This window comes from Rhinatrema bivittatum, chromosome 2 (genome assembly GCF_901001135.1).
Source record: "Rhinatrema bivittatum chromosome 2, aRhiBiv1.1, whole genome shotgun sequence".
In the NCBI taxonomy this organism is placed as follows: Eukaryota; Metazoa; Chordata; class Amphibia; order Gymnophiona; family Rhinatrematidae; genus Rhinatrema; species Rhinatrema bivittatum.
Window position 1 is genome coordinate 279,543,591 of NC_042616.1, and position 25,096 is coordinate 279,568,686.

The 25,096-nt window shown below is 43.5% G+C and overlaps 1 protein-coding gene across 1 annotated transcript in view; it reads left to right on the forward strand.

Annotated features, from left to right (window-relative positions):
* The window catches only part of VOPP1 (VOPP1 WW domain binding protein), a 222,462-nt gene that overhangs the window by 73,648 nt on the left and 123,718 nt on the right, over positions 1–25,096 (forward strand). Inside the window, exon 2 of the mRNA XM_029589562.1 lies at positions 21,475–21,533. Coding sequence (XP_029445422.1) covers positions 21,475–21,533 — 59 coding nt within the window. The remainder of the gene's footprint in view (positions 1–21,474; positions 21,534–25,096) is intronic.

Genomic DNA, 25,096 nt, shown 5'->3' on the forward strand with positions numbered 1-25,096 from the left:
GAAATTAGTGATAGAGACTAACATTTTGGTTCTAAAGAAGGCCTGAATTGTGGCCATACTAAGCTCTCGGTGCATAATAGCGGAGTTCCTTTAATTGAGCAATGCAGTGACAAAAGAAATAAGTCAAATTTTTAAGGTGGTTGTGCGAGGAAGAGTCAATAATTTACATCCTTCTCTACATTCCCTTAGCCATATTCAAAAGATTTACCCAGGTAAGTAACATCGACTTTGATCTGCATAAACCTAAATATAAACCCCTTTTGACCAACTACTTTCACAAATTTCTTTGTGTTTTATTTATTTTTTATCTATTTTATTTATTTGCTTTTATATACCGACATTCGTTAGCGTACATCACATCGGTTCACATAACAACAAATGGAATAGTATGACAAGGGTCGTACTATTTTACATTTAACAAAAACTGGTTGGAACTGAGTATACAATGTAACAAATTTTGCATTTAACAAAAACTGGTTGGAACTAAGTATACAATGTGTGACCAGTAACCCAGACGTGAAGGGGGTGGGACTGCAGGCACGCAGGTGGGCTTAAAGATTTAGTCGGAGAGCACCATATTGAGTGCTATCCCGCTGAATTTCTGCAACCAAGTCAGTCTGCACAAGTAGCTGGCCTCACATTATCTGGATAACTATACCCTTTTATTCAGCAGCAAACCTATCCAGGTGGGTTCACTGAATATTCAGATAAAGCTAGCCAGATAGCTTTATCTGGATAATGGGTCTGCTCGCTGACTTGCTGAATAGTTTGAAACCCTGGGCATTCTTCTACACCGTGTCTGATCAGGCAATATGACTCTTTAGTTCAAACGAGTGCTTGAATGTATGACTGGCATCAGGACGTTTTGGGGCTTGGTGCAATCATTTATTTGGGGTACGTGTTCTTAACTGCTGAATGGTTTACATTTACAAGCAGGGTAAGCATATAGGGCTCCAAGATTTCATGACAAACAGAGCCATTTGTGGTTTTTACCTCATTGAATGCATGGCCTTGCAGTCTTCCTTTTATTAGGGAAATCAAGTTCCTACATGCCATGCGATAAAATTCAGACTGGATATGCCTGTCATCGAATAAGAAAAGCCTTCTGTTCACCCTGCTGCTGAGTGTAAACGATGCTCTGTTTTACTATGTGATACTACCCTGAAGCAGAGCTGGTATGAAAAGCTGAAATGTTGGTAATGGTAAAATGATTTAAATTAGTTTTATATATTGTTGATGTGTGTTTGGTTTTGTTTTATATGGTGTATCATATAGAGGGTAATTTTCTAATAGCCCGCACAGGCTGAAGTCTGTGGGTACCTTTTAATGTGCAGTTTTCAGCTGGAAATTTGTGGGTGTGCATGTAACCAGTGCCAACATAACCCACAAAGTAAGTTATACCAGCCTGGGAGCCAGTGTTAAATTTATGAGTGTGAAGCATAGAAACGACGCAGAAGAAGACCATATGACCCATCCAATCTGCCCATCCATCCAATTAATTTAGCATTATAATTCTCATTACTTTCTTAGAGATCCCCTGTATTTATCTCATGCTTTCTTGAATTCAGATATTGTTTTTGTCTCCACCGCCTCCACTGGGAGGCTGTTCCAGGTATCCACTACCCTCTCTGCAAAGAAATATTTCCTAAGATTACTCCTGAGTCTACCCCCTTTCACCCTCATCTCATGACCCTTGGTTCTAGTGCCTCCTTTCCACTGAAAAGGCTCACCTCCTGTGCATGGAAACCTTTGAGATATTTGAACGTTTCTGTCATATCTCCCCTATCTCGCCTTTCCTCCAGGGAATACACGTTTATTTATTTATTTTATTTATTTAGGGCTTTTTTATACCGACACTCATGATACCAATCATAGCGTATCGGTTTACAATAAACAGTGGTGCAATAACATTAACAGTATGCATTAACATTAACATTAACAGTGAACCGTAGGCGACGAGAGAAAAAGTGAGAGAAAGTTACAATAAAACAGGGGCACTTGAACTGGGAGAAGGAAAAGCCAGAGGTATGGCTAACATAGAAATAAATAATAATAAGTTTCAGAAATAAATAATATCTTGACATCTACTTAGGACTATAATAATCGCTTGTACTCAGGATTGAATGTTATCAAATATATACACGGTATCCTAAACCTAGGGCTGTGGCATGCCATATGATTTCTGACTAAATAGTATTTGTTCATAACAATCAGGACTGATTAATGCAATGTGTAACGTCAGAAGCCATGTCGGGGATGGGGAACGTCGTTTGGCGGACCATGGTGAGTTGTAACAGCAGGGGATGTCATAGATCAGGGAAGGCTTGTAGAAATAGCCATGTCTTGAGTTTCTTTTTGAATGTCAGCGTGCAGGGTTCTTGTCTAAGGTCTGGGGGCATGTTATTCCAAATGGTTGGCGCTGCTGCCGAGAAGGCTCGATCTTTAGTGGATGAGAGGTGTGTGCATTTAGCTGGGGGGGGGGGGGGGGGCGTGTAGCGTACCTTTGTATGCTTCTCTGATGGGTCTGGAAGAGAGGTGTAACGTGAGAGGGTTGTGTAAATCGATGGGTGTTCTGTTGTAGATAGCTTTATGGATGATGGTGAGACACTTGTGTAGAATTCTGAAGTTTACTGGGAGCCAATGTAGGTTTTTCAGGATAGGTGTGATGTGGTCTCTTCTGTTGGAATTTGTTAAAATTCTGGCAGTCGAATTTTGTAGCATCTGGAGCGGTTTGGTGGAGGAAGCGGGAAGGCCTAGTAGAATGGAATTGCAGTAGTCTAATTTGGAGAATATAATGGCTTGGAGTACCGATCTGAAGTCTTGAAAGTACAGTAGCGGTTTGAGTCTTTTTAGTACCTGAAGTTTGAAGAAGCAGTCTTTGGTTGTGTTGGTGATGAACTTTTTTAGATTTAGCTGGTTATCAATTATAACTCCGAGGTCTCTTGCTTGGTTGACCAGGGTGTTGGAATGACTTGTGTGTAGGCTATCTTTGTGGTTGAGAGATATGAGGAGCATTTCTGTCTTGGACGTGTTGAGCACAAGGTTTAAGGAAGTAAGGAGGTCGTTGATTGCTTGGAGGCAGTTGTCCCAGAATTTCAGTGTTTTTGTAAGGGATTCGGTTATAGGGATCAGGATTTGGACATCGTCGGCGTAAAGATAGTGTTTGAGTTTGAGATTTGTAAGCAGCTGGCAAAGGGGGATGTTTAGATGTTTAGATCTAGTCTATCCCCATATGTGTAGATATACATATGTGCTCTTAGAAATTGAAAGTGTACATGTAAATCCCAATTTTGCCCCAAATCCATCCCCCAGAAGACCTGTTTAATGTGTATTTATTTAGAAAAATTTTGTATACCGTCATTCGAAAAATACATCATAACTGTTTACATAGAATAACATAAAAGCATGAGGTATACATCCAAATGTATGTAAAAATACATGGGAAGTCATGCTCCATGTATACCCAGTGGAGTTATTTTCCAAGAGCCTCTTACATGCATAGAACTGTATTCCATGGGTGTGAGTGCCTTTGAAAATGATCCTCCTTATATACTAGTACCTAAAGTTCTGTTGTATTACCTAATTTGTGATTTTTGAAGTTTTCAAGAGGAGCTGAGTATATGCAGCAGATTATTGATCACATTTGCCAAACTGTTTCCTTAGACACAAAGTGGGAGAATAACCATGATAAATCAGCACTTATGAGACTAAGCTAGTAAGGGTCAGAAAAGATATGAACTTCCAGAGGTTATCATAAATGACTTATGGATTATTCTGTAAATAATAGAATTATAAGAGGGAACTATTTTATACATTCAAGAGGCCGATGTACTAATTGTGTTGTGCTTTGGAAAAGGGTTAATATGCCAATGAGATGATCAAAAGCTCAAGGAAGTCTTTTTTTTTTTTTTTTATAATAATGGCCACATGAATGCATGAAATTAAATGTGATATTTAACACCCCAGATTTTAGATTTTCTTTTTTTTTTAAGCTCAAGAGTTTTATTAATATTTTGCACAAAAAGAAAGAACAATAAACAGAAAGGAACAAAGAGAAATAAAACAAACAATAACCATAGCAGGAATTAACCAATGATCCAAACAGGACAATTCAGTAAAGTGCGCGGGAGAGCCGGCACTCCGAGGTGAGCGCCCACTCTCCCAATGCGCGCCCAGGCATCTCTCCTGGGCGCGCGATTCAGTATTCAAATGAGGGCCCGCACTAATAAGGAGGCGCTAGGGACACTAGCGCGTCCCTAGCGCCTCCTTATTGGCAGAAGCAGCGGTTATCAGCGGGTTTGACAGACGACACTTAATTTTACCGGTGTCGGTTGTTGAACCCACTGACAGCCACGGGTTCGGAAAACGGATGCCGGCAAAATTGAATGGCTGTCTTCAAATCCGCGGGCCGCGGGCAGATTTTTTTTTTTTTAAGATTTTTTATTTTTTTTTTTATTTTTGGGGCCTCCAACTTAATATCGCTATGATATTAAGTCGGCGAGTGTACAGAAAAGCTGCACATTTTACTTTCTGTATCGAGCGTGACTAACTAATAGGCTCATCAACATGCATTTGCATGTGATGCGCGCTATTAGTTTCATGGGGGTTGGCTGCGCGTTTTCCAAATGGGGGCTAATGGTGCACTCGGCCTGAGCGCACCATACTGAATTGGCCTGAAAGAAATTACTAGGAAAAATCTTTTACAGGTTTCCAAATAGTGTGGAGTTGAGCCCTTCAATTAACAGATTTTAGATTTTCAAGGGGAAATGGGCTCTCAACTTTTTAAAATATCTTTTCAACTAAATTGAAAGACATTGTATTTTGGGGGGTTTTGAAGATGGTTGAAATTAGATTTTCAATTTTTTGGAAATTAAAGATAGATATTTAAAAACTGAGGATCACTGTCAAATTAGATTTCATTTTAAGCCCTTTTATAGGTAAGTCAATTGATTATTTTTTTTCCTGAACCCTTCCTCTCCTACATCAAACAATGGAGAAAATCAGTTATACCAGTGGAAACCAAATAGCATGATAAGTAAGAAGCTGATTGAGGATATTTCTGACATTGCTTACTTGGAGTTTGATAACAGATTTCAGTATTCTTCTTTGAAGTGGAAGTCTCTCTCTCTCACACTCACACACACTTATATTTATATTTAAGGCAAGGCCAGTTCTGAAAATTGGTGCCTTAATACTTAAAATACCCGGTGCTGTCACTTTGGTAGACTGTCATTTTAGATGAAACCACTGCTAATATTTGGAATTGCTGTCCCAGCCACTGTCTTGCTTTACTGCTCTTTACCAAGGTTTGAGAGATTACTCTGTGTGTGTGTGTGTGTGTGGGCATGTGTGTCAGTTGTAGGTCTGACTGAAAGGCTATCCCATTAATTAGTTTGAAGCTGGAAGCTGTCTGGCTCTGCCACGTTTATCAGGTTGAGCTTTGAAAGCTCTGAAGGCAGTGCATTGGCAATCCCAGGGAAGGGGGGGGGGGGGGGCTGGCTCTGGCCTTTTGACAAACAGCGGAGCTGAGGGAGCTTCTCTGATCCGTCAGAACCCTGTGCCAATTTAGAGCTGTCTGTGAGGAGATGTATGGTATTTAACTTGAACCAGAGCAGAAAGCATATTAGCAGTCTTCTAGCGCAAGGCTCTTGGTAGCAGAATTTCCCAGGTGTAGTATGCTTCAGGAGTTCCATCAAGGAAAGGGTTGTTTATCTCTTCCAGACATGTTTGGAAAGTATTTGTGCCGTTTGCTGGATAAAAAGAAGAGACCTACATAAAATGCTGAGGCAGTCAATGCGCGTGGATGTGAACTCACAGCAGTGTGGCTTACAGATGTAATTTCTCAGAAGGAAAAATGGCTGCTCTTTGTTTATAGATGGTTTTAGGAACTGAACATAACATAATCCCTTGATATTTGCTGGTTACTTCAGTATAAGATTAAAGTATCTTGATGTCGAGCTAATCATGTAGGGAACTGTAAATTGGAGCGCATTTATTCGTATCAGTAAGGAGTGTCTGTAGATTTGTATAGGCAGATAGATACTTAACAGTCAAGATGTGGTATCACGAAAGTGAAATTGGGATGTTACTTGTAACTTGACGTGACTGCCAAAACAACTCCTGTTTTCAGAAAGGATTTCTTCTACTCTGTGCCCATGGCAACCCCTATATTTATAAAGCAGAGCCCAAAATCTGTCAGAGATGGTTGGTACTGTATGCCCAGCTTGTGTAAAAGTAGTGAAGAAAAATCTAGGGATGACATTGAGTTCAGGAGAGACGTCCACAGCTGCCCGCCCTGTTATAGCACGCCAGACTTCCAAACGGGGCACACCAGCAGCTGCTTAGGGGAAAATGAGTACAAATCAAAAAAGAAGTACTGCAGCAGCTTCTCATAACAGGATGCCAGGCTAGGTGAACCTTTGGTCTGGTCCTGTATGCCTCTTATTTAAGAGATTTATATGTCACAGCTCTATGCGGTTTCCAAAACAACTAACATTCATAAATTAAAACAATCATAAAACAACCATCTTATCACAAGACATACTCTGCTGACTCTGAAAACTGCTCAGGAAAGCTGCAAAGCACATAAGATCAGTCATTAATTAAGAGCTTGTTGAAATAAGAGAGTTTTTAATGACTTTATTAAAAGTCTTTGTGCATTCCATGAGTCACAAGTCCACTGGTAAATGGATGGGACCAGCAACTGAAAAGGTCCTCGCTCATATCTTCGACATGCGGACGGAACGAATGGGATGGCACATCAGGAAGACCTCTCTGCTGAGATCTCAAAGAGCGTGTAGGGTTATAAATGAGTAACGTTCGATTAACCCATGGCAGAGAATCAACCTTTAGCATCTTGTGTATCAGTAGAGCAATTTCAAATTGTATTCTTCGCTCAACAGGGAGCCAGTGTAGCTCTTTCAGAACAGGAGAGATATGAGCCCTCCTTTTCAGCCCAGATATCAAATGGGCAGCTGAGTTCTGTAACACCTGAAGGGCACGCAAAGCATGTTTTGGAAGCCCAATTAGTAGAGCACTGCAGTAGTCTAGATTTGGTAATATTAAGGCCTGTACAAACTATCTGAATTCATTATCATGAAGCAAAGGTTTTAAAGGTTTCAACAGGCATAATTTATAATAGCAAGATCTTGTTGCCTTAAGTTGAACAGACATCTGTAGGTTCATATCTCAGTCCACACTAAGAGGTAGATCCTAAAAAAGTACGCGCGCACGTACTTTTGTTCGGGCAACCAGCGCAAACAAAAGTACACCAGATTTTATAAGATAAGCGCGTAGCCTATAAAATCCAGGGTCAGTGCGCGCAAGGCTGCGCAAAATCGTCAGCCTGCACGTGCCAAGCCGTGCAGCCTGCCTCTGTTCCCTCCAAGGCTGCTCCGAAATCGGAGCGGCCTCGGAGGGAACTTTCCTACCGCGTTACCACACCTTCCCCCCCCCCCCCGTACCTTTTGTTGTGCAAGCAGGCGTAACTTACACGTGCTGCCTCGGCATCCCCTGGCACAGGCCGCAGTGCCAGGGGACTCGGGACCGCCCTCCCGGCTTGCCCCCCAGGACACACCCCCGGCCTGCCGACAAGCCCCCCGGACATGCCCCCTCCTTCCCCTTTTACGAAGCCCCGGGACTTACGCGCATCCCGGGGCTTTGCGCGCGCTGGCGGCCTATGCAAAATAGGCGCGCCGGCGCGCGAGTGCCCTGCGCGCATAAATCCGGCCCTAATGTTTTTGGCACATACTATCGAAATAGTTTGATTCTCAAACATAAAAGACGATGGTACTTTTAATTTGCCAGCTCCCTGGTGGGTCGGGTTAATTTATTTAAAATGACTATTCTGCCCCGCTGGCTTTATCTTTTTCAAAATCTCCCACTTGTACTAAAGAAGACGGACATTCAGCGGTTAGTGCGCTTCGGAAGTTCCTCTGGAGAGGGGGGAAGGCACGTATCCCATTACCCTGGTTGAGGTTGAGGTGGGGAAAGGGGGGGTTGGGGGTGCCTGATTTGGCTGCTTACAATATGGCCTGTAATTTAAGGTTGGTTCGAGACTGGCTCATGGATACCTCTGCTCATGCCCCGTTATATGCAGATGCTGCTTTGATGGCTCCTGTAGCGCCGGCCTATGTTGTTCAGTCCCCGGCGGCGTCTCTTCCTTCTTTCCTGACAAAGACCGCGTTGGTGCGCCCACTCCGACAGACTTGGCGACGACTGATGAAACAATTACGATTACCTGCTCAATGCGCTTATTTCCTCCCAGTAGTGGGGAATCCTGATTTTACCCCAGGTTCTCAATCTTTACCTTTTAGGAGCTGGGAGGATAGAGGTATTACACATTTGGGCCATTTGTGGACAAGTACAGGGGAAATCATTTCCTTTAAGGATTTCCAAGCTATTCACACACGCTTTTCCATTTAATCAAATAGCACATTACTTACGGGCAAGTCCTACCACTTATAGGGATCCCTCAGTGTGCCACACTTTAGATGCTATATTTGGTTTTGCGAAGACACAGACCCCGTCTCTCTCTCTCTGTATTATAAACAATTACAAAAAAGTACGGAGATGGATTTGTGAGTAACTTTGGAGACACGTTGGAATAAGGACGGGGACTTTGTTCTTACTCAGGCTATTTTACAGACTTGCTTTCGACATGTATCCAGGATCTCAAATAATATGTACTATAGAGAGTTACAATTTAAATTTTTAAGTCGGGCCTATGTATCGCCACAAGTTGCTTTTCAGTTAACCATAGCGTCCTCCTCTGATTGCCCCCGATGCGGAAACCCTAGGGGGTCCTTATCCCATGTTTTTTGGACTTGTCCTGTCATACAGCGCTTTTGGCGCAAAGTAGCAGGTTATATGGCGGAATTGCTGGATGTTGCATTTCCCATTACCCCTTTGTGGTTGCTATTAGGGTGTATATCGCCGATCCGCCTCAGAGATCCTGGTTCGCGTATGCTTTTACACAAAGCAAGCCTGGTGGGGAAGAGAGTGATTCTCTCACTTTGGAAGTCTTTCTGACAACCCATCCTTTTGGGTCTGGAGGAATATTTTTCATGGAATGATGACCATGGAGGCCTTGGCTTTCCCGGTATCGCCCCGCAGTAGACAGCGTTTTTTTGAAGGTGTGGCAGAATTATCTCCAATTTCTACCACATCGGGCACGTAGCCTAGTAGTTAATGATTAACCTTCCTAAGTTGGATGTTCTTCGGGTGGAATCATTATACTCTGTGTGGGTTTGGGGGAGGGGACAGGGGGAAGTATTTCTTTTTGTTGTACTATTGTATTGATGATCTGAGGAGGGATCAGAATCAACCCCTCCTTAGTGTTGTATTTATATGGTATAAATTCAATGAAATCGTTTAAACATTAATTTGCCAGCCCCCTGCAAAACTGTGATTTTGGTCTTTAAATTTAAGGCTAGCCTGTTAAGTTTTCGCCATTGCTTCACTGCAGACAAACAAACTGAAAGCAAGCCAAACATCTCAGCCCATGTAGATGCCACAAGTAAAAAAAAAAAAAATTGAAAATCATCAGCACAGAGATGTTAGGTATCCCGCACCGAAAAAGCTTGCACAGTGGGAGCCATACAAATGTTAAACATGGTTGCTGATAAAGCCAAGTCTTGCAGAATCAAGAAGCTGCCAAGACGAATGATGATCAGCGCTGGTCCAAGAGAACCATTGCCTCCATCGTATGCAAATCTATCTTATGCATATTCATTGTGGATATCCTGACAAGCTGACCTGTTTATTTGAGAAAAGGAAAACACATCTGTGCCAAACAAGAAAGCTCAGATGCAGGGCAGATCAGAAGGTGAAACTGAAAGCAGCAAACAGGGAGAGAGAGAGAGAGAGAGAAACATCAGCTCAAGCCCCTTGTCTAGGCACAAGCAGTGAGTGAAACATTTTGACATTATCTTATTTACATAACTATGCATTATTTCAATACACACCAACACACATAAGAACGTTCCCTCCCTTTTACACTTTTAGGAGTTCTCAACAGTTCAGTACCTTTGAGAACAGGAAACACAAACTTCCACCAAGACAAAGGCATCACAGCCATCCCAGGAAACAATGCAGGCTGCTGGGCAGTTTTACGGTATCCTATGTAACATTTGTAATACTGCTTGAGTGCTTTTTTTGTCATGTTTTTCTTCGACTTGCCACACATAAGGAGATAAAAGCTGTTTTTTGAAACACAGAGCGCTAACCCAGTGAGCAGGGAGAGGTGCCTGTATGACAGGTGTAGACTACCATAATTCTGCAAGGTCAGGCGGGTCCCGTAGCTGCCTGGCCACCGTAGTATGGTGCCAGGCTCCTCCCTGGCAAGCCGGGAGTTAAAAGTTGGGGGGGGGGGAGGAGCTGCGGCTGCCCTTATCCGGGCTCATGCCGCAAGATAAGGCAGGGGAGGGGGGAGTCGGAGGTTTATTTTCAAACCTCTGGTTTCTAGGGAACGTATTGGTTCCCATTCAGCTGGGGCAGATGGGAGTGGGAGGAGTTGTGGGAGGATCCTGGGGTCCGGCAGGCATTCGCCTCTTACCTGCCGTTGCGCCTGGACGCTGATACTCGCCCGCCCGTCCCTAATTTTGGTTGATGTTACTGTTCAGGGGTCTGGCGTTGTCCCAGCTGGGGGGAGGGGGGGGGGGTAGCCTGAGCCGATTGGGGGATTATGCAGTGGTTAAAAGTGTCTGAGTTGACAGGGGTCAGGTCAGTGGTTCCTAACTGAACAACTGGGTGCAGTTGTTGATGGTGCGACTCCTTGCTTGGGCGGTGGCGGGAGTCGTGGGGGGGGCGTGTTCATGATGTGACTGCATACAGGCTGGGATAGCCTCTGATTGCCTGGTTCGAGGCTGATGGGCGGGGAGGAGTAATTGGTTGTTAGTGAGCTGGCTCGGGCTCCGGGATGTTTGTTAATAAAAGCTGCGGCCTGTTGATCCCAACCTGTGTTAAGTGTATTAATTGGTTGTAAAGAGACGGGTGTGGGCAGAAGCATCAGTCCCATATTACTTGTTAGACCTGAAGTGGGAAAGGCTGGGACGGATGCCGGCTGTAGCACAGGTGAAGGTCCTCTCTGTCACTTGCCGAGCTCACACCCAGGGGGCTACGCTGCTTTGCAGAGTCCCAGTAAGCACAAGTCCATGCCCAGTCGGCTCTTCCCAGTCTTTCAGCTGCTGGAAGGATGATAATGCTCATTAGGATTTGCTAGCTGATGATCTCAGTTCAGGGAGTCCCTCTCCGCATACAGGTTTTCATCTTCCTGCGCAGCTCATTAAGCCACACATTTCTCCTGACCGTGCTCAAGGAGCATCCAGCACACATCCGGCAAGATCACCTTGGTACTCTTCCCAGCTTGCCAGCTGGGAAACATTGATCTACAGATGCAGCTGGAATGTTCACGGTCAGCGGTTTGTTAAAAATCAAGCAAGCCATATACAAAATATCGATTCTGGAGAAAACTGGATCCTTTCAAATTTGTGATTTGTAATAATGTAAACCCCTCCCCAAAAAAATACCCAAGTTGGAAGGGCTACACACCTGCAAAGGAGGGAGTGTGCAGATAAAATCAGCCTTCTTTCTGCCCTAGGCTCAGCTCAGCATGACTCCCCTTCTGGGCCAGCCTCCTGCACAGCTCCGGCTGCCATTCCCTGCAGTTTCCTGCCTCAGTGCCCTCGAGTGGTTAGCTGGCCTGCTCCACACGTGCGGCCGGCCTCTGGCGCCAGGGCTCCAGATGCTGACATTTACTTTTCTCCCGCCACAGCACCCTCTAGCGTTTGCTCTCCTGGGTTACGCGGATGCCCTGTGCCCCAAACGACGACTCCATGGCCCGAGCTATCTTCCTTGTCTTTTCCAGCCCAGCATCCCCATACGTCATGGCCAAGAGTACTGCAAACAAAGGGGGTGTTACAGACAGATGGGACAGAGAAAGTACGGACATGAACATGACATAAGTCATATGCATGCAGGAAGAATGCCGACTGTGCACCGCCATGTGGCAGCCCTGTGTCCAATTCCTGGCTCAGGTCTTCTGCTCTGGGGCTGCGGATGCTGCAGAAATAGCACTCACAGCCCCCTGAGGTTTGGGGGGGACGGACGGTGGAGGCAGCATTGGCAACACCTAGTAGCGGGATTTAGGGGCTTCCTGAAGGAGTTTTTAGCCAAGGACCAGCACAGCCATGGCTGAACCAAAAGAAGCAGGAAGAACCTGCCACAATTTTTTTTTTTTTTTTTTTTTTTAAATTATTAACATCCACTTTTCTGGCATAACAAACGAACAATATGATGGAAGATTCAGGACAGCATCCACATGAACTTTTTTTAAAAAACAACTAACAAAATGGTTTGTGATCTGTGAAGGCTTTTATTGGAGCAACACAAGACTTGTTCGAAGATGTGGTGCAGGAGGATTTTTCTTAGACCGCTGGGGGGCGGGGGGGGGGGGTTTGCTTCTCCAGATGTTGTGTGACATCAGTCTTGAAAGCTCCTGCACAACAGCTTCTTCAGATAATTCTTATGTTAGCCTCCCCCCCCCCCCCCCCCTTCAAGTGAAGCATCGCAGGCGACAAAGAATCCGTAAGAAATTGGTGCGGAGCTCTCCCGCCGTTACCGCCTGTGATCATGCCGCGCGTCTTTTGCGTGGTGTCACTGAAGCAGCTGTGCTGTGGGAGTGTTGATGTCCGCTTGTCTGTTCCCCCTCGGCAGAAGGGGAGTTGAGCTGATGCCACAGAAGCTGCTTCCACAAAACGGCCGTGCCCTGCAGCCCAGGAGTGCTGAGGTTTATGTACCAATAAATTGCATTTTAGTTAAAGGTCCCTTACTCCTCATAGGCATAATAGTTGATCTTTTGTGTGGTTTGAAGACCTATTCCAGTATTTCTGTTTGCGAGAGAGAGAACAGGTTGCAGGTCAGAGACCGGGTTCATCAGCCAGTCGGAGAGACTCTGAAAAAGAAATGTGTGCCAAAGAGGATCTGTAAACTTAGGGGAAATGTGCTGAAAACACAGAGCAGAAGAATTGTAAATACATGGCAGAGATACTACAAAAATACCTGGCTAAGGTAGTCCTAGCTAGACAACGACGGGAAAGTAGGACATTTGGTAATACAAAAGAATTAAAAATAGACTGGAGGATCATTAACTCTTCTGAGATGGGTAAAGTTACGATGTGATTTTCACTGTCCCCTAACAAACTGCAGGGGATTTTTGTGCTGGTGTAACTTTAGCCAAATTTCAAACAGAAACTTCCCGGGTAATTCATCTTTGAACTTTGCCAGAGCACACACAGTTACAGGACGGGAATGCCCGCATACTTTGTGCCTGCTACATCTATGGCTGGAGTTAGGTAGGAAACTTCTGTATGCTCAGATAGTTCATGCCCACGGCCCAACCCCACCTCCCAAAACGCCAGCTTTTTAGAGTGGATAAGATCCAGGCAGCAAGTGGAAGGAGGTGGCTATTACTTAGGTGCTGGGTGTGGGGGCAGTTTTCAAGATTTCTGAAAATCAGATACCTCACTCCTCACAGGGTGGAACTGAATTAGACCTGGGGGAGGAGGTTCCAGATTAGGCCAGCCTTCCCTGCCTTGCCTCTGAAGAGGAACAAAGATTGGCTTTTTCCAGGGACAAAGCAAGAAGTCACTGAAGCCTGGGAAGATGGGAGGACTGTAAGGCGCCAGTACTGAGCTTTAAAACGTGTTGGGTTTCTATTTTGGTTAGAGGATTTTAGGCAATGCTTCAGTCAGGTTCAGTCGTAAATGCCTTCTAGGAAGTGATTATTTCACGGGAAGCCTGCTCATTTTATAGACCCACTAGCCGTTAAGCCTGTAACAACACGCAACATTTAAAAAAAATTTTTTTGGTCCATTTCCTTCCCACTCATTCTCCTTCCCACTCCCTCCCCCTCATTCTCCCTCCCATCTCTATTCTCCCTCTCCCTTCCTCTCACCTCCCCCCTCTAGTTTCCCTCACTCCTCTCTCCTCCCTCCCCTCCCCCTCTCTCAATCCCCTCCCCTTTCAGCTCATCCACAACCCGCAGACGGAAGATCTCCGGGGGGGGGGGGTGTCCCTCCCTCCCTTCCTCCCTCGTGCACGCCGCCGCTACTGCTCCTCCAGCGCCATTTTTTTTTTCAGGCACGCTCTGCTCTGACCGATGTGCTCGCCCATGCATGCGCGGTAGAGCTGCTCTCTTCTGCGCATTTGCGGCACGTCGGTCAGGGCTCCTTTATCTAGTAGATACCTCTTATTAAACACAGAATTGAAAATTCTTGCAAAAAATATGGCAAACTGATTAGAAAAGGTAATTGGGAAGCTAATACATGGAGAGCAAGTGGGCTTTATAATTGGAAGAGATGTCCATTTTATCATAAGATCACGGAGAAAGCTTTTGACTGGGTGGAGCAGGGATTTTTTATAGCAGGTTATGAAAAGGATAGGCCTGGTGGCAAATTTTATAATAAGAACCATGTATAAATGTCCAGACAAGGAAATCTTTATTAGTGTAGTCCATTCTTTGGTTTTGGCTTACAAGAGATATTAGGTAAGGCTGTCCATTCTCCCCTTACTGTTTGCCATAGCAATTAAACCTTTGGTTTTTCATGTTTGACTCTTCTGGGAAATGAGGATGTAGAATAAAAATTAGCTTTATATTTATTTATTTGATTTATATTTTGCCTTTCGTCACTTCAAGTGGATTATGTTCACGTACTGTAGGTATGCAGACATGCTGTTGTTTTTTGGCAGATCCGGGCAGATGCATTCAAATTTTGATTCACAAATGTAATATATCTGCAGTTATTTCAGGTTTCAAAGTCAACACACATAACATGGAAAAACACAGAAGCATAGTAATGATGACAGAAAAAGACCATCCAGTCTGCCCAGCAAGTTTCTTATGGTAGTAACTGCTGCTCCGTGCAGGTTACCCCCAAGCCTTATATTAATAGTAAAAATCAAAACCAAGCAATTGTCAAACCCACAACAAAATCACTGCTAGCAACATTTGTACATTTGATAATTCAGAGAATGCTGCTGCTTGAATGCGCTTTTCTTTGGACTTGGCTGTAGAAGTCGTCCTGTGCTTTTCCCCTAATGTTTGCATGTCAGTACCCCAGATCTTAAAAGTCAGGGCCCACGGTTGGTTGTTGTCTGAATCCAATTCCCCTCTTTCACCCCCTGCCATCAAAGTGGAGAATGACCAAAGGCCAAAGGTTTTCTGTGTTTTAAGGTGGACTTCAGGGAAGTAGAACTACTTGGAGATCTTTCTGTCTGATGAGTGGGAAAAATTATTATCAATATACAAAGCAACTATCAAAATGATGCATTTTGATGTAAAGTCCACTGGTATTTTTACCTGCAGAAGATTACCCAAGAAACATCACCTGCAGACATTTATATCTGTTTTGTTCCTATGGGTACATTTTCTAGTAAAAAAATGTGCATCGTTTTGAAAGTACACAATTCCAGGCGCTGTAACATTCCCGACCCTGGGGAATGCCTCCCCTCATTGCGAGTAAAGGAATGTGCCCTGTGGAACAACTCGTGCACTCTCATCCGCCTACACAGCGGGGATTTTCCGACAGCCTTTTCACTCCTCTTAGCAGCCATTAACACCGGTGCATAAGCTTTTGAAAATTGTCCTCTGAGCTACCTATCACTCAGGCTTCATTTAGGGAGGATGCCTGCAAATGGAAAAGTAAGTTTGCAAGTTGACTCGGACATAAACGATACGATTGGAATGAACTGATTACCACATGCCCTGCCTCTGCTTACATGTCTATCCCTGAAACCGCTTAATAGCTTCTTCACGACACTGTAAAAATGATCTTTCAGATTTCTTTTGGAAGGCCAAAAGAGTCCTCTGCAGGTGGGGGGGGGGAGCAGGCCTGGCGCACGCACGCTGGCTGCTGTTGCCGGTTGTGGTTTGGAGTGGAAGTGCAGAGGGCATGAACGGAGGGGCCGTGTGCGTGTTGGATGAGGAGGAGGAAGAAGTGGCCCTGTTTTTCATGACTCCATCCATTGATTTTGCAATCCCATTTGGGGATCACAACCCACAGTTTGGGACCTGCTGCTCTATCTGCATGTGCCCTATTTCCTATTCACTCCCTCTCACTACTCGTTTTCCCACTGTTTGGAGACAGAATGCTCGACTGGGCTGATCTTTGGTTTGACCCAGTTTGGCAGGTTTTATTCAGTTATCCATGCCCAGTAGGCTCTTCCCATTCGTTCAGTTATCCAGCTGCTGGAAGGTTTATAATGCTTATTAGAAATATGTTGTTTGATAATCTCCTTGAACTGCTTCCCAGTCCAGGTTTGTTCCTCTTCATGTACAGATTTTCATCTTCTCACACAGCTCATTAATCCGGCTTTTTTAGAGCTTTCCCCTGGTGCCAGAATGTGCTCCTACTCATTTCTCATGTCTGTGCTCAAAGAACTTGCAATACACATTCGAGAAGATGAACTTGGGTGCTGGGCTGTGCCAGCTGGGGAGGCATTGCTCTGCAGATATGAGCCAGAAGATTTGATGTCAGTGCTTTGTCAAAATCAGGCAAGGCATAAACAATGGAGAAACCTGGATTCTTTCAAATTTGTGATTTGTAATAATCTCTTGTAAAGAAAAAAAAAGTAGTTGGAAGGGCTACACATCTGAGGGGAGGGGGGGCGTACAGATAAAACTGGCGTTCTGTCTCCTCCAGGCATGTCACGTCTCCTCTTCTGTGCTGACAGGCTGCAGACTTCCATTGCCCAGGAGACCATGGGCTAGGGGCTGTTGCTGCTGGGGGTAGAAGCAAGCGAGGCAGCTAGGGAGAAGGAGGTTGTCCCAGACCCCAGGGCATGCACCGAATAGGAGACACTTCCAGGCCTACCGACAACCAAGAGACGGAGGCTGCAGGAGCTGTGGGGGTGAGAGAGGGAGGAGGAAAGGATTGATAGGGCCTGGGATGATGACCCAAGAAGAGAGGTGATGGGGCAGAAAACAAAGGAATGGCTGAAGCTGTGGAAGGTTTGCAGAGGACATCTAGGGAAGGGAAAGGTCTAAGAAAAGGTGGCAGGCAGGCTTTGGGGGTTAAGAGCGGAGCTCGGCAGGACTAAGTTCCTCAGACCAGTTTGAGAAGGTTGTGCACCCCTACCTGAAAGTTTTTTTAGTGTACTCGTTCTATCAGTGATGGATTTAGGGTTTCGGCGCCCCTAGGCACTGTTGGTTCTGTTGCCCCCTGTCATTCCCCTCTTTCCCCCTGCCCCCAAGGTTGGACAACAGGAGGCAGAAGGTCTAAGGCACAGTCCCCCCTAATTTCTTGTGGCAGCTCAAGGGTAGATCCAGTGGCAAAAATTTAAAAATTCTGAAGCAAATTGGCAAACATTTCCGTCTTTTATGTTACATTATGAAACCAAAGTAGTTTTACGCTACATTTTATTAGTATAATTTGTCATTTTTATTGGAAGGCAGCAGATCTTCAGCCAGCCTGCTGTCCCTTAGATTTCTGCTGCCCTAGACACAGGCCTAGTGTGCCTATTGGCAAATCCAGGCCTGCTTCCTGTTGCTAAACAGTTCAGTTCTTCACCTAAGGATGACGAATGTTCTGCAAAGTTTCATGGGTTTGTTGTGATGGTTTCTTTAAGGGGATAATTTTATAACATGCTACATAGATTTGCAACCAAGTTACACCAGTTTTCAAAGTGAGCATAAGCGTGTAAGCTCACTTTGAAAATTATCTCAGCAGAACTATGTGCACACAGTTACACTTGCCATTTGATGCATGAAGTTTTGCAGAGAGAATTTACATGTATACTTTTTAAAATAAAATTGTGCAAAGAAGTCCCAGATTCCACCCTTTGTAATGAGTCCCCTATGCACTTAAAGACTTGCATAGAATATTGTATGATTGTCATTTTTTTATTTAACAAATTTGTAGTCCACTTATTCACAAACTTTAGTGGGTAACAAGATTATATACATACCTGTATGTGAATATTGATTGCTCGGTTTTCTAAAAGGCCATTTCTGCATTATATTACCTATATAAGTCCCTTTGAAAATTACCTTCTAAATGTACTGTAGCCCCACCCCAGTGTGGAAGTCCAGCACGGGTGAAGCCATAATGTTGTAATTCTGCTTGTCATGCAGCCTCCCAACCATCAGAGGTCCTTCGGGAGCTGCACCTATCCTCTTTCCAACTCCAGTCTCGGTGACCTCATGGCTCGGCAAATCCCTGCTGTCTCAGTCCACACTCTGGGCCTTGTCTTTGAGTCTGCTTGGCTCCTTGCTTCGCCCCTTGTTTTGGTATACCTCATGGCTCTCTGTAGCCTTCAAAAATCAAATTTTGCCTTTCCAGCGCAAGTCATTCAATTTGACAAAATCGTTTCTGCTAAGTTTTCATTTGTGCAGTAATGGCGCCTCGGCGTTAAAATAAAAAAATTTGATTTTTGAAGTTGAAATTAAGATACGAGGCATCCCCTGAAGAAGAAGACTGGAAACAGTCGAAACATGGCCCATGTCGGGACAGTTTTGAAATAAAAAATCTACAGCGGGGCTAAGTATATTTTAAAAAATCTTAGGATTTAATGATATAATAAAAACTAGAGTAATAGCGACACAGGGACAGGTTTGAAATTAAAGTAAAACCTACGGTGAATGTGGTGTTAGTGGTATTTAAATACAATTTTGTAAATCTTAGGATTTAGTAAATATAATTTTGGGGTAAAAAAGAAAAATTAATAAAATAATGGTTTTAAATTAATTGAATAATAAATTTTTGAATAGATATGGAACAACACCAAATGATTATACATCTAGTGCTTGACTAATTGCTGAAATTGCCTGCGGCCCATTGCGTGGCGAGAGGCGATGGATTAAATCATAATTTGCACTATTACTGATGGTGTTGTTCCTAATTATTTGTTATTGAAAGAGTGATATAAAAACAAATTTTAATAATTTTAATAATGTTTAACTTTGTACCATGTGGAGACTGTGTCAGCTTCTGTTCACTTAGAGACTCATTGAAACATATTTCATCAGGGTGCCTAAACTTTTGTACACAGCTATAAGTAGTTAGCCGGATAAAAAGTATCTGGATTACTTGGAGGTGATTTGAGAGAATTCTGGGGCCGAGTTAAGTTAGTAACATAATAAATGATGTCGGATAAAGACCAAAAATGGTTCATCCAGTCTTCCCAGCAGGGTTGTAACTGCCTCTCTGTGCAGATTGCCTCCATGTCTTCTGTTTAGGGTTGTAACCACTTCTCCGTACATGTTACCCCTAAGGGTAGGGAGGCCCCATCCAAGCCATAAAAGCAAGTAATGGCCAGACCTTCCCGCCTTTTCAACTTTTGCTCCAATTATACAAAGGGTAAGATGATTCTTTCCGAGCCATATGAGCAGATGATGACCAGACTTCCCCCTCCCAACTTTATTAATCATTCCATCAGGTGGGGCACAGAGGGCCTGCCCGGGGAATCGAAGCACAAGAGCAGACTGCCCCTGCCCTACTGCCATCACGAGGGAACTTGAACAAACGTCGTTGAAATAATATCAACAGCCAAATAGCTAGACCATACGTTAACCGTAAGAAATGCCCCAGATGCATCCCTTGAGTGCACCGCTACCTCAAGGGATCGGTTACCCCCATGCCTTCCATTTAGGGGTTGTAACTGCTACTCTATGGAGGTTACCCCCATGCGGAAATATTACAACGAAAGCTTCTATTGGTTTTCCTGCTTCTTCATTTCCATCCTCTAGCCACTAGAGAACCTCTCAGGTCAATTTTAAGTGTTGCTCGACCAAAAATGCCCACAAGCACGCGAGCAATGCGAATTTTAAAAAAGCCATAAAATACCCGCGTATGTGCCTGGGCGCACATAAGGAGGAAGGGGGCAGGGCCAAGACTTCCACATAACTCCGAATTTTAAAACCGAAAATCACAGTGCACGTACGCTAGATATCCATGTAACTTTACTGCTCCTGATGAGGAGCAAGCCTGTAGATCTTGAGTTTTAAGACTTAAAGAACAGGGTGAGGGGTCTGGGTCAACTGGCGAGCATGTAGGATGAAGAACCAGAGGAGTCTGAAAGATCTCGCTATTAACTGGACAAACTGCTGGACTAATTGGGAAAACTGAAAACGTGCCTCATGAGAGCCTGTTTCAAAATATACTGATATATGCATGTACAAGCCAACAAGGCCCTATGGAAAATACGTGCGCACTAGCTGTGCTCGAGTAACCTCTTAAAATTAGGAGCATACTTACGCGCGGTTGATGCATTTTAAAACCTACGCACACAGCTGTGTGCGCGATTAAAAATTCCAGCATATCCTCGCGACATGCACATGTATGGGGGCATGCACGCTTGTTTTAAAATCAACCTCTCTGTGTTTATCCCATTCCCTTTTGAATTCCTTTATAGTTCTTGTTTTTGATATTTGGTGTTATCCGGATAACTTCTCTGGCTAACTTTAGGATTGCATCAGAGCAGTCCTAAAGTTATCCAGGCCTGTATACCCGACCAACTTTAACCTTAACTGGCTATGTTCAAAATATAGCTGCTTAAGGCCCAAAAAACAAAATAAAACAAAAAAAAAATCCTTCTGGGCCAGCAGGCCTGATCCCCACCCCCAACAATCAGTAAAAATTGTGGCAGGCATAGCGCCCAATACCCCCACCACCACCACCACCACCACCAGGCCCTCCAAAAGAGTAAAAATAAGTCATAGGCTATGGTGGCCAGGCAAGCCCTCATTCCTCATCCCTCTGATTTTCCAAAAAAACCACATGAGCTCCAGCCTCCCTCCCTACCTCGACCCTCCCCCTTCCACCTGCATCCCCTACCGCAGCCCTATCACCCCACCCGGATCTCCCCCAAAACCCCCAAGGCTTCTGGGGAATGAAAAGGAGGAAATGGCAGAGAAGCTCCTAGGATGCTATGGCCGAAAACTTGTTTTTATTATTTTTGGGGGGCTTGGAGAGGGGGGAACGGGCGGTATGCCTAACATACCTACCGATTTTGGGGGGGTTGGTGGATCAGGCCTACTGGCCCGGAAGGTTATTTTATGTTTTGCTTTTTGGTACACAATCAAAATACAGCCTGGTTAAGGTTAAAGTAATCCAGGTACACATAACTTTAAAGCTAACTGGTTACATTCAGTTATTGCTGATTAGGTTTAAAGATTATTTGGATAATGTTTCCTGGATAACGTTAGGCAATTCTATTCAGCGGGAGACTTGTGCCTGCGAATATCAATGACAAGTTATCCTTGAATCAAATGCCTCCTTGAGCTAGACCCATCAAATCACCTTGAGGTCTAAAGTTGACATATTTTTCTGACCCAGAGGGCATACAGGAGAAGTTAGTTTTAATTGTCTGTTGTTATTTATTATGGTGCCTGTTAAAGATCTAGTCTACATTAGAGGATGAGACGTTACATTGTTGAACTAAAATATTGATTATCTGTTTTTGTTTGCTTTTTTCCAGTACACGGAGGCCAAAAAACAATGCTGGTACTTTGAAGGGTTATATCCTACATATTATATGTAAGTACTCATTGTTGTCCTTGTTTTCCTGTGTGCCAAGAAATCATTTTGTCATGCTGACTTCAGCCCTAGAAAGAAGGGACAAGGAGGAGCTGAAGGGAAAGGGAGCCCATTGTTAATCAAGTGGGCAGTCCATAATTTGCAGCATCTGAATCATAACACCAGGAGCAAGTTTTAGAATTTACCATGTTCAGTATTCTTTGTAGGAAAGACGTGCCTTTTTTATTTTTAAGGGAATCCTGACAGAATACCTCAGCAGCAGCAGTATAGAACCAAGACCATGGGGGGAGCAGTGCAAGAGTGGGAGATACTGCAGTCATGTTGTGACACGCATGAAATCACCAGTCACTGTATGTTTACAGATATTTTTACTTAGTTCCAGTAGCTTTTTTTTTTTTTTTAAATATTAGTATTACTGGACGCCTGCTCCAGTAAAATTTTACAGTATCAAGCAAGGGGGGAGTGAAGAGACAAATTGGTACATAATTGGTGTTTATTCAGCTAGCTCTGTGTTTGATGTAAACTTCCTTATTGCCTTAGGGGCCGATGCAATACAGTGCGGTCAGCCGAGCGCACTGTATAAACGGCACTTGGACACGGGTTATAGAGGCGCCCATCTAATCCCCTTATACAATAAGGGATTGGTCCTTTCACTGACATGTAACAGTGAAGGGACCAATAAATGAAGGAGTGAATAAATTAATATTAAGTGCCCGACGCTTCAATATCAATTTATTCACTCCGGTGCTGGTAGTCAGATTGAGAGAATGGATGCTGAATTTATCAGCATCCATTTTCCTAACCTGTGCATGATAAATTCAGCGTTGGTTTTCTTAACTGGCGGACAGCCACCGACAGTGGATCTCTCTCGGGTGCACACTGTCAAGGAGGCGCTAGGGGCGCGCAATCGCCCCTAGCGCCTTCTCGACAGCGTGAGCCCTAATTTAAATATTGCATCGCGCCCCCAGGAGAGGTGCCTGGGGGCACTTAACATTCAGCGCCCGCCTTCAGCGCAACATTTTTGCATCGGCCCCTTAGTTTGTAAAACCACCAACTGCTACACTCCCTAAATGTGCAGCTTCTACCCTAGCAATGGCTGATAATAGAATCACTCCTGCTTAGAGTTGCCAACTTTCAACTGTCAAATTTCCGAACACTTGGAGATGCTGCTTAATATCTTCATTGATGGGCTTTTTGCACATGTGACTTTTATTGCCACTCTTTGTATTAGAAAAACACAGAAAAACAAAATAAGATAGCAGATAAGGACTCATTTCAACTGCCCAGTTTTTCTCCTACAATTCTGTAGATCTCATTTGATCTCTGGCTTTCCCTTCACTTCTTCACAATTAAGGATCTTCTGTACTTATTCTGTGCCTTCTTGAACTGTAGTTGTTTTTCTGCTTCTGTCATCTTTCATCTCCACTGGGATGTTGTTCCATGCATCCACCTTTTCACTGAGAAAATATTTTCCGAGGTTACTCCTGAGTCTAACCACATCGGATCTTTGCATTATGGACTACTTATTATAGAGTTTTTTACTCCAAAACAGATTTGCTTTTGCCAGTTCAAGGGCCAGATTACTGTTTTGTAAAATTGTTTAGGTCTCTGATTGAAGTGTGGACTCAAGGTTATCTGTATACAAATGCTAGAGGTCTAAAACATAAGATGGGGGCATTAGAGTGTATAACCCTGGATGAAGAGGGTGATATAATTGGCATTTCAGAGACCTGGTGGAAGGAGGATAACCAATGGGACACTGTGATACCAGGGTACAAATTATATTGAAATGATAGGATGGACCAAATTGGTGGAGGGCTGGCACTAAATATTAAAGAGGGCATTGAGTCAAACAGGATAAAAGTTCTACAGGAAACAAAATGCAATGTTTAATCTATATGGACAGAAATTCCAGGTGAAAAGGGGAATAAAAATAGCAGTGGGGTGTATTAACATCCACCTGGTCAGAATGAATAAACAGACAATGAAATACTAAAAGAAATTAGGGAAGCTAACAAAATCAGCAGCACAATAATAATGGGAGACTTCAATTACCCCAGTATGGACTGTGATTGTCCTATTAGGACATGCTAGAGAGGTAAAGTTCGTAAATGAAATAAATGACTGCTTCATTGAGCAGCTGCTTCAAGAACCAACAAGAGGGGAAACTATTTTAGACCTAGTGCTTAGTGGAACATAGGATTTGGTGTGAAAGGTAACAGTATTGGAGCCACTTGGCAGTAGTGATCACAAACTTGACTTAAATATTGGAGGGAGGACACTAAAGAAATCTACTGTGACAGCATTTAACTTTCAGAAGGGTGACTATGATAAAATGAGGAAAATGGTTAAAAAATAAAAAAGGAGCAGCTGCAAAAGTTAACAGTTGACATCAGGCATGGGTATTGTTTACAATTGCCATCTTGGAAGCCCAGACCATATGTATTCCATGCATTTGAAAAGGTGAAAGTAAGGCTGAATGACTACTGACATGGTTAAAAGGTGAGGTGAGAAAAGCTATTAATAGTTAAAAGAATATCTTCCAAGAAATGGAAAAGGGGTCAGAATGAAGAAAACAGGAAACAGCATAAGCACGGGCAAGTTAGATGCAAAGCATTGATAAGGAAGGCAAAGAGAGACTTTGAAAAGAAGCTTGTCATTGAAGCATAAGCTCATATTAAAAGCTTGTTCAGGTATATTTGAAGTAAAAAGCCTGTGAGGGAGTCAATTGGAACCTTAGATGTTCAAATAAAAGAGGCACTTAGGGATGACAAAGCCATAGTAGAGAGACTAAATTAATTCTTTGTTTCGATCTTCACTGAGGAAGATGTAAGAGAGATATGCATGCCAGAAATGATATTCAAAGGTGATGATTCAGCAGAACTGAAACAAATCTCAGTGTACCTGGAAAATGTAATAGGGCAAATTGACAAACTAAAGAGTAGCAAATTACCTGGACCAGATGGTATATATCTCAGAATGCTTAAATAAATGAAAAAGTTAATTGCAAACCTGCTATTAATAATTTGTAAACTATTATTAAAATTGACTGTGGTCTCTGAAGACTGGAGGGTTGCCAAAGTAATGCCAGTTTTTAAAAAGGGATCAAGGGGTGATCCAGGAAACTACAGACCAGTGAATTGGACATATGTACCCGGAAAAATTATGGAAAGTGCTGAAAATATAGATAAGCATAGTTTAATGGGTCAAAGCCAACATAGATTTAGCCAAGGGAAGTCTTGCCTTGCCAATCTGATACATTTATTTGAGAACATAAATAAATGTGTGGATAAAGATGAGCCAATTGATACAGTGTATCTGGATTTCCAGAAAGCATTTGACAAAATCCTTCATGAGAGACTTCTAAAGAAATTAAAAAGTCATGGGATGGGGGCAGTGTCCTATTGTGAATTGTGAACTGGTTAAAAGATAAAAAACAGAGATTAGGGCTAAATGTTACATTTTCCCAATGGAGAAAGGTGAATAGCGGATGTCCCAGGGATCTATTCTGAGACCACTGCTTTTTAATATACTCATAAACAACCTGGAAATTGGAACAGTGA